Source organism: Tamandua tetradactyla, chromosome 2 (genome assembly GCF_023851605.1).
Source record: "Tamandua tetradactyla isolate mTamTet1 chromosome 2, mTamTet1.pri, whole genome shotgun sequence".
NCBI classification, from domain to species: domain Eukaryota; kingdom Metazoa; phylum Chordata; class Mammalia; order Pilosa; family Myrmecophagidae; genus Tamandua; species Tamandua tetradactyla.
In genome coordinates this window covers 16,357,619-16,370,209 of record NC_135328.1, presented here as the reverse complement: position 1 = coordinate 16,370,209, position 12,591 = coordinate 16,357,619, and the positions used below count along the sequence as shown (strand labels likewise).

Here is a 12,591-nt window from a genome sequence, read left to right as displayed (position 1 = left end):
TGGTGCTTTGGCTATGTTTGAGTCACTCCCAGCGCTGGTTGGTGGGATTTGTGATTCTGGATTGGAAGGGGTGTGTAGCTAGGAACCCAAGAAGTATTTGTTGATCCAACTTCCCTCAGAAGCTTCTGGAATTGTGGAACTTGCCACCTCTCAGTATATACGTTTTCAGTAACACGTGTGTACTTGCTACCTCATGGAACAAATACTTATTTAAAAGTTCCTTCTAGAATGGCAAAAACACGGCATCCTGTCGTTTCTCCCCATTTGCCTTCAGGGGTTCCACACAGCAAGCCTTTTTTGTCCTCACGCAGGCACTTCAGAAACTTGAGACCCGTGTCCCTGGATATGCTCTTTGCCAGGGTGAGCAGAACCCGGCTGTCGATGCTGCCCTGATGCACTGTTCTGAGTGAGCGTGGTTTATGGTCACACTGGAGAAATCCAGGCTCCTGGCGGAAGAGGACCTGTATTTTTTTTTTAAAAAACCCTTCCTTACTTTCTGGCACAAAACGTGCCAGCTTCATCTTATATATTCTCTCCCCATGCTAGAATCACCCATTTCTCCAAGGAACTCTAGTTCCATTTGCTGGAAAACAGTGTAGGAAACCAAGATCTGGGTTCTATGTTCTGGCCAGTTTTTTGTTGTTGTCATTTTAAAAATCTGGTGTGGTGAGTTGAACTATGTACCCCAGACAACGTGTTCTTAATCCATTCCAATGGGTGCCACCCCACTGTAAATAGGAACATTTGAGGATGGTATATTCAGTTACGGTGTGGCCAATGCAATCAGGATGGGTCTTATTCATTACTGAAGGCCTTACAGAGAAAGCCACAGAAAGCAAGGGGAAGGAGAGAAAAGCTCTAAGTCAAAAGAAAGCAAAGAAAAAAAGAGACGTGCACCGCTATGTCACAGAACACCAAGGATCCAAGGCTCATTAGCGGTCAGCCCCAGAAAAGCAGTTTTCAAAGAGAAAGGACCACCTTGCTGACGCCTCCACTTTGGTCTTCTCCCAGCCTCAAAGCCGTAAGCCAATAAACTCCTGTCGTTTATGCCAACCCATTGTCTGGTATTTGTTTTAGCAGCTGGGAAACTAAGACACCTGGCTTCTCGGCAGGTGTTTTTAGCCAATGATTGGTCAATGGTTGTGCTCAAATACCTCATGCCAATAGGAATCCTTCCTCTGCCCATAGGAAGGGCATTCCAGGTTCAGGCAGTGTTCGCTCATCCTGGCTTTTACTTTCCATCTGGCATGCTTTCATCTCCTCTGCTCATGAATGGTGCCTGCTTGACTGTCAGGGGTGTGTTGAGTGCTTAGCAAGCCCTCCTAGGGCTGCCTCATTTCCAGGGTCTCCCTGTTAAAACTTTTGGCTTGTTTTACTGGTCTAGTACTGGTGCCAAACACCAGTTTCAGACTAGCTGAGCTACAGGCTTTCCTCATTTACTTGAGATCTGCTCCAAATCCAGGGAGCTGTTTGGCAGCAAAGCTGCTAGTTCCCAGCCTGCCCCACACCCATAGAACTACTGATGTGACTGAGCAAGGGAGGTGAGACGTAGGAGTAGCTCCAGGCAAGAGGTAAGAACATCACAGGCCACCATGTTTCTTTCCCAAAGTTAAGTAGCTTTTTGTGAACAAATGCTTCTCAATTTGTCATGTGTCTCTGGTTGATTTCCAGAGCCCTGAAATAAAGTTGCTGTTGACAATTATATTATTTTATAATTGTTTATTGGGGAAAAGGTTTGCCACCCTCACTCCACTACACTGTCTCAGAAGGTGAGATCTGAATGAATATGTATACAGAGTCACAACCTCTTCAACAAAGCCCTTGGAACTAGATGCATTTCAGAATAAAGAATTTTTCTTTTTTGCTTTTTTGGATTTCTGATAGGTAATACAGTACATATACCATGTATTAAGTAACATTCCCAGTGGGGTCTGCAGCAGCTCCCTGTAATCAAATGATTATATCTGTAGCAAAATGCATGACTATAAACACATGACACTGCAGTGAGGCGCCAGCACATGGGCAAATGGAACCCTGTGAACAGGGCCAAGAAGAGACCCAGCTACGTGCAGCTTAGCATACGACGGAGGAAGCATCGGAAGTGGAGAAATGTATTAGTTCATTTTGGGAACACAGGCACCTCAACATGGCAAAACATAAAGATGGAGCTTTACCTCACATCATATTAAAAACAAAACAAAACAAAAAAAACTATGGATGATAGGCCTAAATGTGAAAAGTAAAATATAGAGGTAACAGAAGAAAATACTGGGATATTTCTTGATGATTTGAGGTGGGGAAGTATTTCTTAAACAAAATCCTAGAGACAAACCCTAAAGGGAAAAACGCTGATTGATGACTACGTCAAAATTAAGAAGTTGTATTCAGCATAGCATTCCTTGTCGTAGAGCAAACTATCCAGAGGGAGAGCAAGCTACATTCTTGAAAACCTACTATTACCATCCTGAAATCAAAGCCACTTATAAGTTTTCTTCATGTGTAATAAAAATAAATCAGTATTATCCTAACTATAACATAAAGGAGAAATAAACTGAAATTAATTTGCAATAAAATTATGTTTTAAAATATCCAAATGCTGTGACACAATTACACTAGAAGTTCATATATTGAATTTGTCAGATATTGCACCTTTTCTGTAGTTTCACTGTAAATGCAGCACTGATAATACGAGCTCATCTAGGCATTTTTGGTATTTGACATGTGCTATGACGAACTTTGCTAAAACGTTGACCCACTCTAGGTGAAGTGCCACAGCTCCCCTTAGGCAGTTCCAGGGTAGCAGGGAAAAGGCCCCTGGCCTCCTTATTGACCAGTCTCACCTGCCCTGAAGCCAGCTTGAACTCAGATGTCCTCCTGAAGCTCCCCTGAGACAGCCCAGGTACTCTCAGGAGGGCCCAGCCTGCACCCCAGACTGTGTCCAAATCTTAAAGTGCTCCCAGCCAGGGTCTGGAGCTTCCTGAAGGTCAAGGAGTTGCCCCTGAGCACCCTGAGTCAGAGACCCCAAGCAATCCTCAAGATTTGAAGCAGAAATGTGACTACGTGATTGTGACAACCTTGTGTCTGATGCTCCTTTAATATAGGATATTGACAGATAAGTAAAAAATATGGATTAGAAATAAATAATAGGGGGAACAAATGTTAAAATAAATGGAGTACATTGAAATACTAGTGAACAATGAAAGGGAGTGGTAAGGGGTATAGAAAAAAATAGGGGGAACAAAAGTTAAAATCTATTTTTTAGATTAAGTTTCATATGAACAAACCCCATGATTGGGGGCTCAGCCTATTGCTTTGGTTGTCCCCACTGCTTGTGAAAATATCAAGGGCATGGTATGTGTGAGATTTTTCTTTTGATTTCTTTTTCTGGAGTGATGCAAATGTTCTAAACAATGATCATGGTGGTGAATATACTACTATATGATATTGTGAGCCACTGACTGTACACCATACACAGAATGTTTGTATGTTAAGAATGTTCATGTTTGCAGAACCTTGAGTAGGGCATGAGATTTTGTTGGTTTGTCCAGAGTGATGCCCTGATAAATCCCAGAGCGATTTGAACAGTGAATAAAAAAGTATTTGCAGAGTTCCCTTTGGGGAATGGTAAGAAAGGCAGAAAATTCAACTTCCTCAAGTTGATTTCTTGATATTTTCACAAGCAGTGGGGACAACCAAAGCAATAGGCTGAGCCCCTAATCATGGGGTTTGTTCATATGAAACTTAACCCCACAAAGGATAGGTCAAGCCTACTTAAAATTAGGCCTAAGGGTCACCCCCAGAGAACCTCTTTTGTTGCTCAGATGTGGCCTCTCTCCTAGCCAACACAACAAGCAAACTCACTGCCCTCCCCCTGTCTACATGGGACATGACTCCCAGGGGTGTGGACCTTCCTGGCAATGTGGGACAGAAATCCTAGAATGAGCTGGGACTCAGCATCAAGGGATTGAGAAAATCTTCTCAACCAAAAGGGGGAAGAGAGAAATGAGAAAAAACAAAGTGTCAATGGCTGAGAGATTCCAAACAGAGTCAAGAGGTTATCCTGGATTAGATATCACCTTCTTAGTCAAGATGTAATGGAGAGGCTGGAGGGAACTGCCTGAAAATGTAGAGCTGTGTTCCAGTAGCCATGTTTCTTGAAGATGACTGTATAAGGATATAGCTTTCACAATGTGACTGTGTGATTGTGAAAACCTTGTGTCTGATGCTCCTTTTATCTACCTTATCAACAGACGAGAAAACCATATGTCATAAAAACAAATTAACAGGGGAACAAATGTTAAAATAAATTCAGATTGAAATGCTAATGATCAATGAAAGGGAGGGCTAAGGGTTATGGTATGTATGAATTTTTTTCTGTCTTCTTTTTATTTCTTTTTCTGAATAGATGCAAATGTTCTAAGAAATGATCATGATGATGAATATGCAACTATGTGATAACATTGTGAATTACTGATTATGTATGTAGAACGGAATGATCATAAGAATGTTTGTGTTAATGTTATGTTTTTTTTAAAAATTAATTTAAAAAATGAATGCTCGTGTTTGTATGTTGTTTTGGCTTGATAATACAAAACAAATTAAATTTAAAAAAAAATAGATGCAGAAATACCAGACATTCTGGAGTCCTCCTGGGGACAGTGGCAACTACTACCTTTGGCCTGGGTTTATTATTCCAGAACTCACAGGCCCTGAATTTAAGTTACAACACAAGAGCTGGCTGGAGAACTCAGGGTGGAGGAATCACTTACCCCACACACTAGTGAGCCCAAAACGGACAAAGGCAGGCCCTGGACCTGGATAGAAAAATTTGCTACAGCTGTGTCCAGGTGCCCTCCCTGCGCTTTCCCTTTCCAAAAGCCAGAGAAAAGTATGGCTGCAAGTCATCCAGTTTATTCTGCTTGGACTGCCTATAATCCTGTTTCAGACGTAGATATATGAGAATACCCAGAATATTTAGCATCCCAGACCTTCTCACACCCACTATAAAAAGAAACCTCCCTATCTGAGAGAATGAAGTGCACACGGAGGCTGGCCCTGGGGCTTGACCAGCTGCCACTGGGGCAAGCGACGAGGCTCCCAAAAGTGGAGCCCCTAGGGAACACGCTGGTCTTCCCTTCGTGGGTAAAAGAAGCTCAAAGGTGAAGAGTTTTTGAGAGAAGCTATTCCTGAGCTCCCCATGCAATGTCTGGCCTCACCTCTTATCAATCCACACCCAGTTTCCAGGCTCCTCTCAGTTCCCTACACCTTCCACAGGATATCTTTAGCCAGTCACCATCCTTCCTAGTTGCAAAAGTCAGGTGAGATCGTTGCATGTATGGAAGCACTTGCACAGAACTCCACTAGCAAGTATTGAAAAGCAGGGCATTATTCACACCTTAAATGCAAAGGCGTATTAAATCCATCACTTGAATACCCAAATCTATTCCAGCTGGTAAAGCCAATGCCACTCAATTCCTCTTGAGGGACTCAGGAGTGCCTAGCAGTCGTTCTAATTTTATTTTTAGGTTGATGTTCAGAATCTTTCAATAAAGGCATCACATTCCAGTGATGTGTCTTTATTATGAAGAAGAAAGAAAAAAGAAAATTCCTAAGTCCAATCTTCAAGTTGCAATGTTTAGTCTTTGGACCACAGCAATCTCATCTGCAAAACCCCTCCCAGAGTCAGGCTGTGGCTGGGGAACCACATCTCTCCATCCCCACTTCTCTTACAGCCAGGTGCTCACCCCCAGAAAACTGTTGTAATCTGCTTTAAAAAAATCCGCGTATGTACAAAGTATCCTCATCTCACAAACCCTTAAATTAGGACAGAAGATGAAAATAATTTTTCTTTTGAAAAGATTAAAGAATCAAAATAGTAACATCACTTAAACACAAACTCAGCAAATTTCTTGAGCCAAAGGCAAAGAGGTCCACACGAAGACAGGTCCATTCTGTCTGCAGACAGACTGACAAACCCAAGTATGTGGAAAGAAGCACCAGGGATGCAGATGTGCCCTCGGCAGGAGGACACCTTCTCAAACTCATGGCTTGCACTGAGTAGGGCTGGAAAACATCTACCATCTCTTGCCTTCTGAAGACTCTGGTCTACACAGTGACTCCACTTCAGAGCATCATGGCTCACTGCAACGACCACACTTTAATTTTAAATTATGCTACTAGCACTTGGGGAAAAGAAGTAATTTATTTGCATTGCTTCATGTTTCTACTGTAGTGTTAGGACTTCGCATAAGCACTGCTCTTCTACTTCCTATTTACAGTTCATTTGGAGCATTACTACAAATACAATAGATAATCTTAAAAAACTTATGGGGAATTACAGTTTATATTTTTCTCTCCTCATTACAAGGTTCTCAAAATCATTCAACTTAAATGAAAATTTATATGGACATTTGCTGTACATATCTGAAAGGTCAGATATTATCTGGATAAAGGCAAAGGAATTCTCCACAAATATAACAAAATACAGAAATAGAAGGTACAGATGATGTTATTTGGGGTACAAATATAAACAATACAGTACCGTTTGAGTAATTTTGCAACATAATACCCACATTTTATAGAAATAAAACTGCAAACCTGGAGAATGCTCTGACAAATATTAAACATTATATACACAATGAGGTAAATGTACCTTGGTCTCTTGAGAGGTAATTTAAGTTTAAAGCAATTGACATTTTGAAGCATCTCCTTGACATATAAAGAAACATCAAAACACCTCTGCAACCATTCCATTGGCACAACGTGAAAAAGGGATATCAAAACATGGTTTGTGATATTCAATTCACAAATCTTGTTAAAAAACAAAACAAGTGCACTGAAATTCTTTTTAAGCTTTAAGAAACAAGGTGAATGTTCTTAATCACATTTTGAAAAGTTTACAATTACAAATAAGATTGCATAATGGGACTGAAAAGTTCAGATGTACTGACAGCCCTCAGAATGTCCTGCAAGTCCAGCATTCCCAGAGAGAAGGCTATGGATATTGCAACCTTCCAAAACAGATGCAGAAGCTTCAGTACATGCCCCGAGCTATTCTTTAGGATCACAAAATATCTGCACTGGCATTTCCCAACGAGCTATAACAGAGCCATTATTTGGAATCCCCACCACCTGGAGTCAGAACACTGCCATGGTCAAAAAACAAAAGAAACAGTTGTCTGACAATCACTTTTTCAGTGCAAGGATAAGAGGACATGTCTAATGGGACAGACTTTGCTGTGCATTTAAATTAGCACCTTGCCACCTTGTTTAAAAAAATAGTCTAAACTGACAGCTCTCAGATGTAGAGGGAAAAGGGCTAACCCATGCATGGGTTGCAAAATGGCCAAATAGCCCACTTACATTTCTGAGCAGGAACTGAAGTCTGGAGTTCTTGATGGCTGTGGCACTGTGCACTGACTCGGGACACTTCTTGAGTCAGACCATGACCATGCTGGAAGAACCACAGGCTGAGCTCCTCAGGCCCACCCTGCCCTAGAGGGGACAAAACTGGCCCTGGCTTGTAGCACAACTCCCATGACATAGCTGCCACCTCGTGCCCACCCCACTCCTCATCCATAGCTGACATCAAAAACAGCCCTCTGTCTGTAAACTTTGAGGCCCTTTACTGCCAGCATCTAATGGCTCAAGGAAATGGAAGTATATTCCATAACTTCATCAACCATTTTATTCTAGGTCTCAAAAGCAGCTCTTCAGTCACAAGGCTGTAGGGGAGCTGGGGAGGTGGTGGCAAAGCAATGGTCTCTGAGTCAAGGATTGGCAGAATAGGGTGGGAGAAACAGAGCTACAGATATGAAGGAAGGATCAGGGATGTCTATGTCCCACTGAGTCCTGACTCCTCCATCCCAAATCCCCAGGGATACTGACAAAATGGCAATGTGCCAGAAGATATGCTTCTACCAAGTTGAATCTTAAAAAATATATATGTTAGGACAGAAAGTATAAACAAAGGCTTGTGTTTCAAAATGACAAAATTAATGCTCTGGTCAAATTTATCTGGAGTCACAGTCATAGTAACCGTGATCCACCTCAGTCTGGAAGTTACTTTCAGTTACAAATTAGGCAAATGGAGGTTTTCAAACCATTACCGACCAAAACCGGTAATTTGCTGTGGCAATACATATCCAATGTAAAACTAAGTATCAACTTTTACAAAATTCCCGATTCATCAAAAGTAAATTTCGTCCACTTGGCAAGAATAGCATAATTCTAACTCAATCTTTGATTTAATAAAGAGTTCCTTCAACAAAAGTCAATTGCCTTACACTGAAAGTGAGAAATTATGTATCACAATTTTAAATCAGACAAGAACTTTTGGTATGCTCTTAAAATTATATATAAAAATAGTTTTAGTGATAAAATGCATTGGTCCCCTGGATTTCATAAAGCAGATCTGGTAGGCTCTTAGAAATGGCAGGAAAAAAAAAAGTACCTGATCGCAGAGCTAAGAGATTATTAAATAAGTTGTGTAACACAACTATAACAATCTCAAATTCATTCACTTCAAATTAAATCACGGTAACTACTGAAAAAACTCAAAAGTTGTAGTCAAAATATTAATTTCTAAGCATTTTCCCCATGATGTTTTTAAACACATGAAATTGACACTAAATTCCTATGTAATATGTCATTCATTCTAAGATTACTTTGGCTTTAAGACAAAATAGTCTTTCAAATTGATTCAATGTGTAACAGAGAAGATATCACCAGAATGCAGCTCAGTCCGTATAAATGGCTGCTCTCTCTTAACTGACCAAAACACTGGAAGATTATTCTGACCCTTTTAGCAGGTAATGGAGGGCACTACGAAGTAAAGGCTGTGCCTCACAGCTATGACAGTTCTTTTGCCTGCAGAACAAAATCACAGTGATACAAAGGACTTTGAAAACTGTAAAAATCCTGCAAAAACTTTATAGCACTGGAGAAAGCAAAAAGTAAAAAGAAGTAAAATCCAATGATCACAAGATAGTTTCAAATTTATGTGAGAAGACCATGGTAAGTTTGTCTTAAATATTTAATTTGCCTGAAGACATCTGTAAATGGAGAACCTATACTCAGAATATCCTTTAGCTATCACCTCTCTCAACTGTGAAGGGGGCACTGAATTCATTACATAACCATGTAAATTAAACAGATGCAATATCTGCAAACCTAAGAAGGAAAGACTGAATTAAAAGCTGCCTTCCTCAAAAAGTAGTGAGACCTCAAAACCACACCAACTCTAACCTTAGTTACAAAGATACAGAGAATTCACTGAACATTTACTTCTACATAACAAATGTGATTCTCTCGCACACCTGTTATCTATTCAAATTATTAACTACTTTCACCTTCTTAGAAAAGGTCTATTTAACATTTACCATCTTCTAATTTTAAATGTAATTCATTTCTTAAAAAAATAACACTGTCTCTGATCAGATAAAGAAAAAATGGCTTACAGATAGCCATACAACTTTACACAAGCAGCGAGACAAACTTTCCCTTTTAGAAAATTCAGTCTGTAAGCTAGAAATCTTAAATTATTAAAGTACTTTAAGCATCTAAAGAGTGCCATTTGATTTTTTTTAATGTATACTTAGGCAATAGAGTTAAAATGCAAAAGCTTGATATGAGACTATTCAAACATACCATGATAATTTACTGATTAATGCCACTTCTTTTCTTTAGTGGTTTAAGCACGTTTTGGTAAGAGAAAGGCATTTTAAAAATGGAATCCCAAATGACACACCACAAAAATCCTTCCAAACAAACAAACAAAAAACAAAACAGGAAAAAAAAGGGATTACTCACATAAATAAACGTTCTGAATTCAAATACTACAGGTTTTAAAACACACAGACTTTAAGCAGTTCTACTAATTTCCATTAGAAAGACACAGAAGTGGCACTTACTGGTATAGTACAATCCCATTTTGAAGGCATGTAATGTTCTGAAGATGTGAAAGAACAATAATAGTATACAAAATACAATTGCATAAATTATGTTCCTCACTACTATATGAGGTCATTTTTAGACTCAAGATAAGAGTTTTATAACTGTTAGCTTTAAGATCCTGAAATTATAGAACAGTACATTCAAAGTCTGAATGAAGGAAACTCTTTAGTGGTTCAGAATCCTCTGAGAATGTACTAACCAGGAGTAAATCACTTTCTTTAAAAATAAGAAATGTTTCAAACAACCCAGCAATCCAGCTCCTTTACCATGAAAGATGATCTTCAGCACAGCAGTTACCTAAAGTTGAGACCAGCAATCATCTTTTAAAAAAACAAGTTTCATATTAATAAAAAATAAAGGTAGACTACGCAACATTTTTTAACTGTCCTGGGAAAGAAGCGTTCATAGTGCACAGAAAGGACCCACAACGGCTGTTTTCCTGGGTCCAAAAAAATCCTGGGAAGTTTGTAATTAACCTTATTACACTGCTGCAAAAGGAAGCAATATCCTTCTGTTCCCTCTCAGTGAGGTAGAACAACTGACTTCCCAAATGAAGACCCAGGAGCAGATCTGAAGAAAAAAGAGAGTTCAGGCAAAGCCGCAGAATTACATTTTGATGCCTTCCTGTTGGCTGAGCTGTGATAATGTTTTCTTAATCCGCAAAGCTGTGAGTCTAGCTGCTCCATTGGCATACCAACATTCTCTCATAATCTTAGCCATTACTCTCAAGGCCTACAAGAAAAGAAAAGAAAAATAGTCAATGCATGAACCACTTTCCATTGATCTGGATAAGAATCTTTACCTGTAAATTTTCCTTTTAAATGACGTTTGTACAAGATTTTTTGTTTCAGCATTATTTTTAACAGCAAATGAGTAGAAATAGGGTACTGGTAGCACTGGGAGGAAAGTAGATGGAAAAGAGGTAACTCACCTAGCAGACCTGAAAAGGCTGAATCCTAACCCAGATTTGGGCAAGGCAAAGACCTAATTCACACTGATACTTCCCCAAACCAGGGACTTAGGTGCTTCAAGTACCTCTGGATATGGGGAAGACACTCAGACCAAATCCAGGAGGATCAGCTAAAAATATGTTTAAGAAGTGCTGAAACTCCGAGATACCTATACCTCCCCAAGTTTACACAGCTGGGTGACTGCTCCGCCTCCACCCCAGCAGACAAGTCTAGAGGGCTTTTATCCAAGAAGGAAAAATGGAGATTTCTGGTCTGAGAACTACGAGAGCAGAAGTTCTATCCTAAAAACATACCAAATGCGTTAAAACCCTAAACTTTCTCCCCAAAACCTGGGCATTAACTTACATATTCGTCCAGGCAGGAGATTGAGAGTCTTCTCTGGGGACTTAGACCAAGAGGAAAGATATCTGTGGTACCCCCTGGAAAGCAGCCCATCCAGACCACCCTATGATCCCAGTCCATTAACTCCATTCACATGCATCAGCTGCCTAGCAGCTTCCAGAACCCCTTTTGAAAGCACAGAGTAAATTGATAAGACATTTGAGGAGACAAGTAGTATGAAACACAGAAGCTGAAACGCTAAAAACCAACTTGGAGAAAATGAAACTCTACAGAGTAAAGAACAGACCAAAAACTTGTCCTAAATATTTTCAAAGAGGTTAAGAGAAGATACTAATATTATCATTGAGAGTTCCTATTTTTTTGTTTGACTTTACTTTTTCCTCTAGATAGCCCCTTTTTACTCTAAGTTGCTTTTTACCTCTGCCTCTGGTATTTCTGATTTCTGATTTCTGCCTCTGGATTTCATATTGGATGCTTTCCTCAAATGTCTGGTAATGAATGGGAAGCTATAAGGAGCATACAATGAACAAGGTGCTCTCGGAAATTAAAAACATTACTGTATAAGTGGAAAAACTGAATAGAAGAACAGGAAGGTAAAGCTGAAAAACCTCACAGCAAGTGGGCAAAAAAGACAGACAGAAAATAGGAGAGAAAAGATAAAATTAGAGGATCTATTTGAGAGCTCTAACATTCAAATAACTGAAGTTGAAGAAAGACAACAGAGAAAATGGCAGGGAAGAAATCAGAGAAATACTTTAGGAATATTTCCTAGAGAAGAGAATTTGTTTCCAGACTAAAAGGACCAGCTGCCCATATCATACATATATTCATCATTTATTCATTCAAGAAATATTTACTGAGTGCTTATCATACTGGTCAATACTGTTCTAGCTGCTAGGGATGTAGCAATAAACAAAACAAAAATCCCTGCCCTCCCAAGGCTTACATTCCTGTGGGTGGAAGGCATATAAGTCAAATACACGGATTGTTGAACAGTGGTTATGTGCTAAGGAGAAAAATAATTCAGAAAGGAGATCAAGTATTCTGGGTAAGGAGGGTGCTATTTTAAATCAGGAGAGGAAACATCTCACTGACAAAGTAATAGTTGAATGGAGTCCTAAAAGAACTGAGCAAATGAGTAAACCAAGAAACAGGGTAACTTGGCATCCAGCAAGGTAGATTAAGTATGAGAGATTTATAAAACCCTAGAAAAATGAAAGATTGAATTAGGGATGAGTACATAGAAGACTAACCAAGTTGAGAGGAAAAAAACACTGAAGATGTCAGTGATGATGTTAATTCGGCACAATATAAAAGTAAATTG

The 12,591-nt window shown here is 39.6% G+C and overlaps 1 protein-coding gene across 2 annotated transcripts in view; it reads right to left on the bottom strand.

Moving 5' to 3' along the window:
- Positions 1-6,183: 6,183 nt before the first annotated feature.
- TGFBR1 (transforming growth factor beta receptor 1) overlaps positions 6,184-12,591 on the bottom strand; it is a 68,217-nt gene continuing 61,809 nt past the window's right edge. For both annotated transcript variants that reach the window (XM_077140208.1, XM_077140210.1), the window contains exon 9: positions 6,184-10,686. In XM_077140208.1, the coding sequence (XP_076996323.1) occupies positions 10,561-10,686 (126 nt within the window). In that variant the 3' untranslated portion in view covers positions 6,184-10,560. The remainder of the gene's footprint in view (positions 10,687-12,591) is intronic.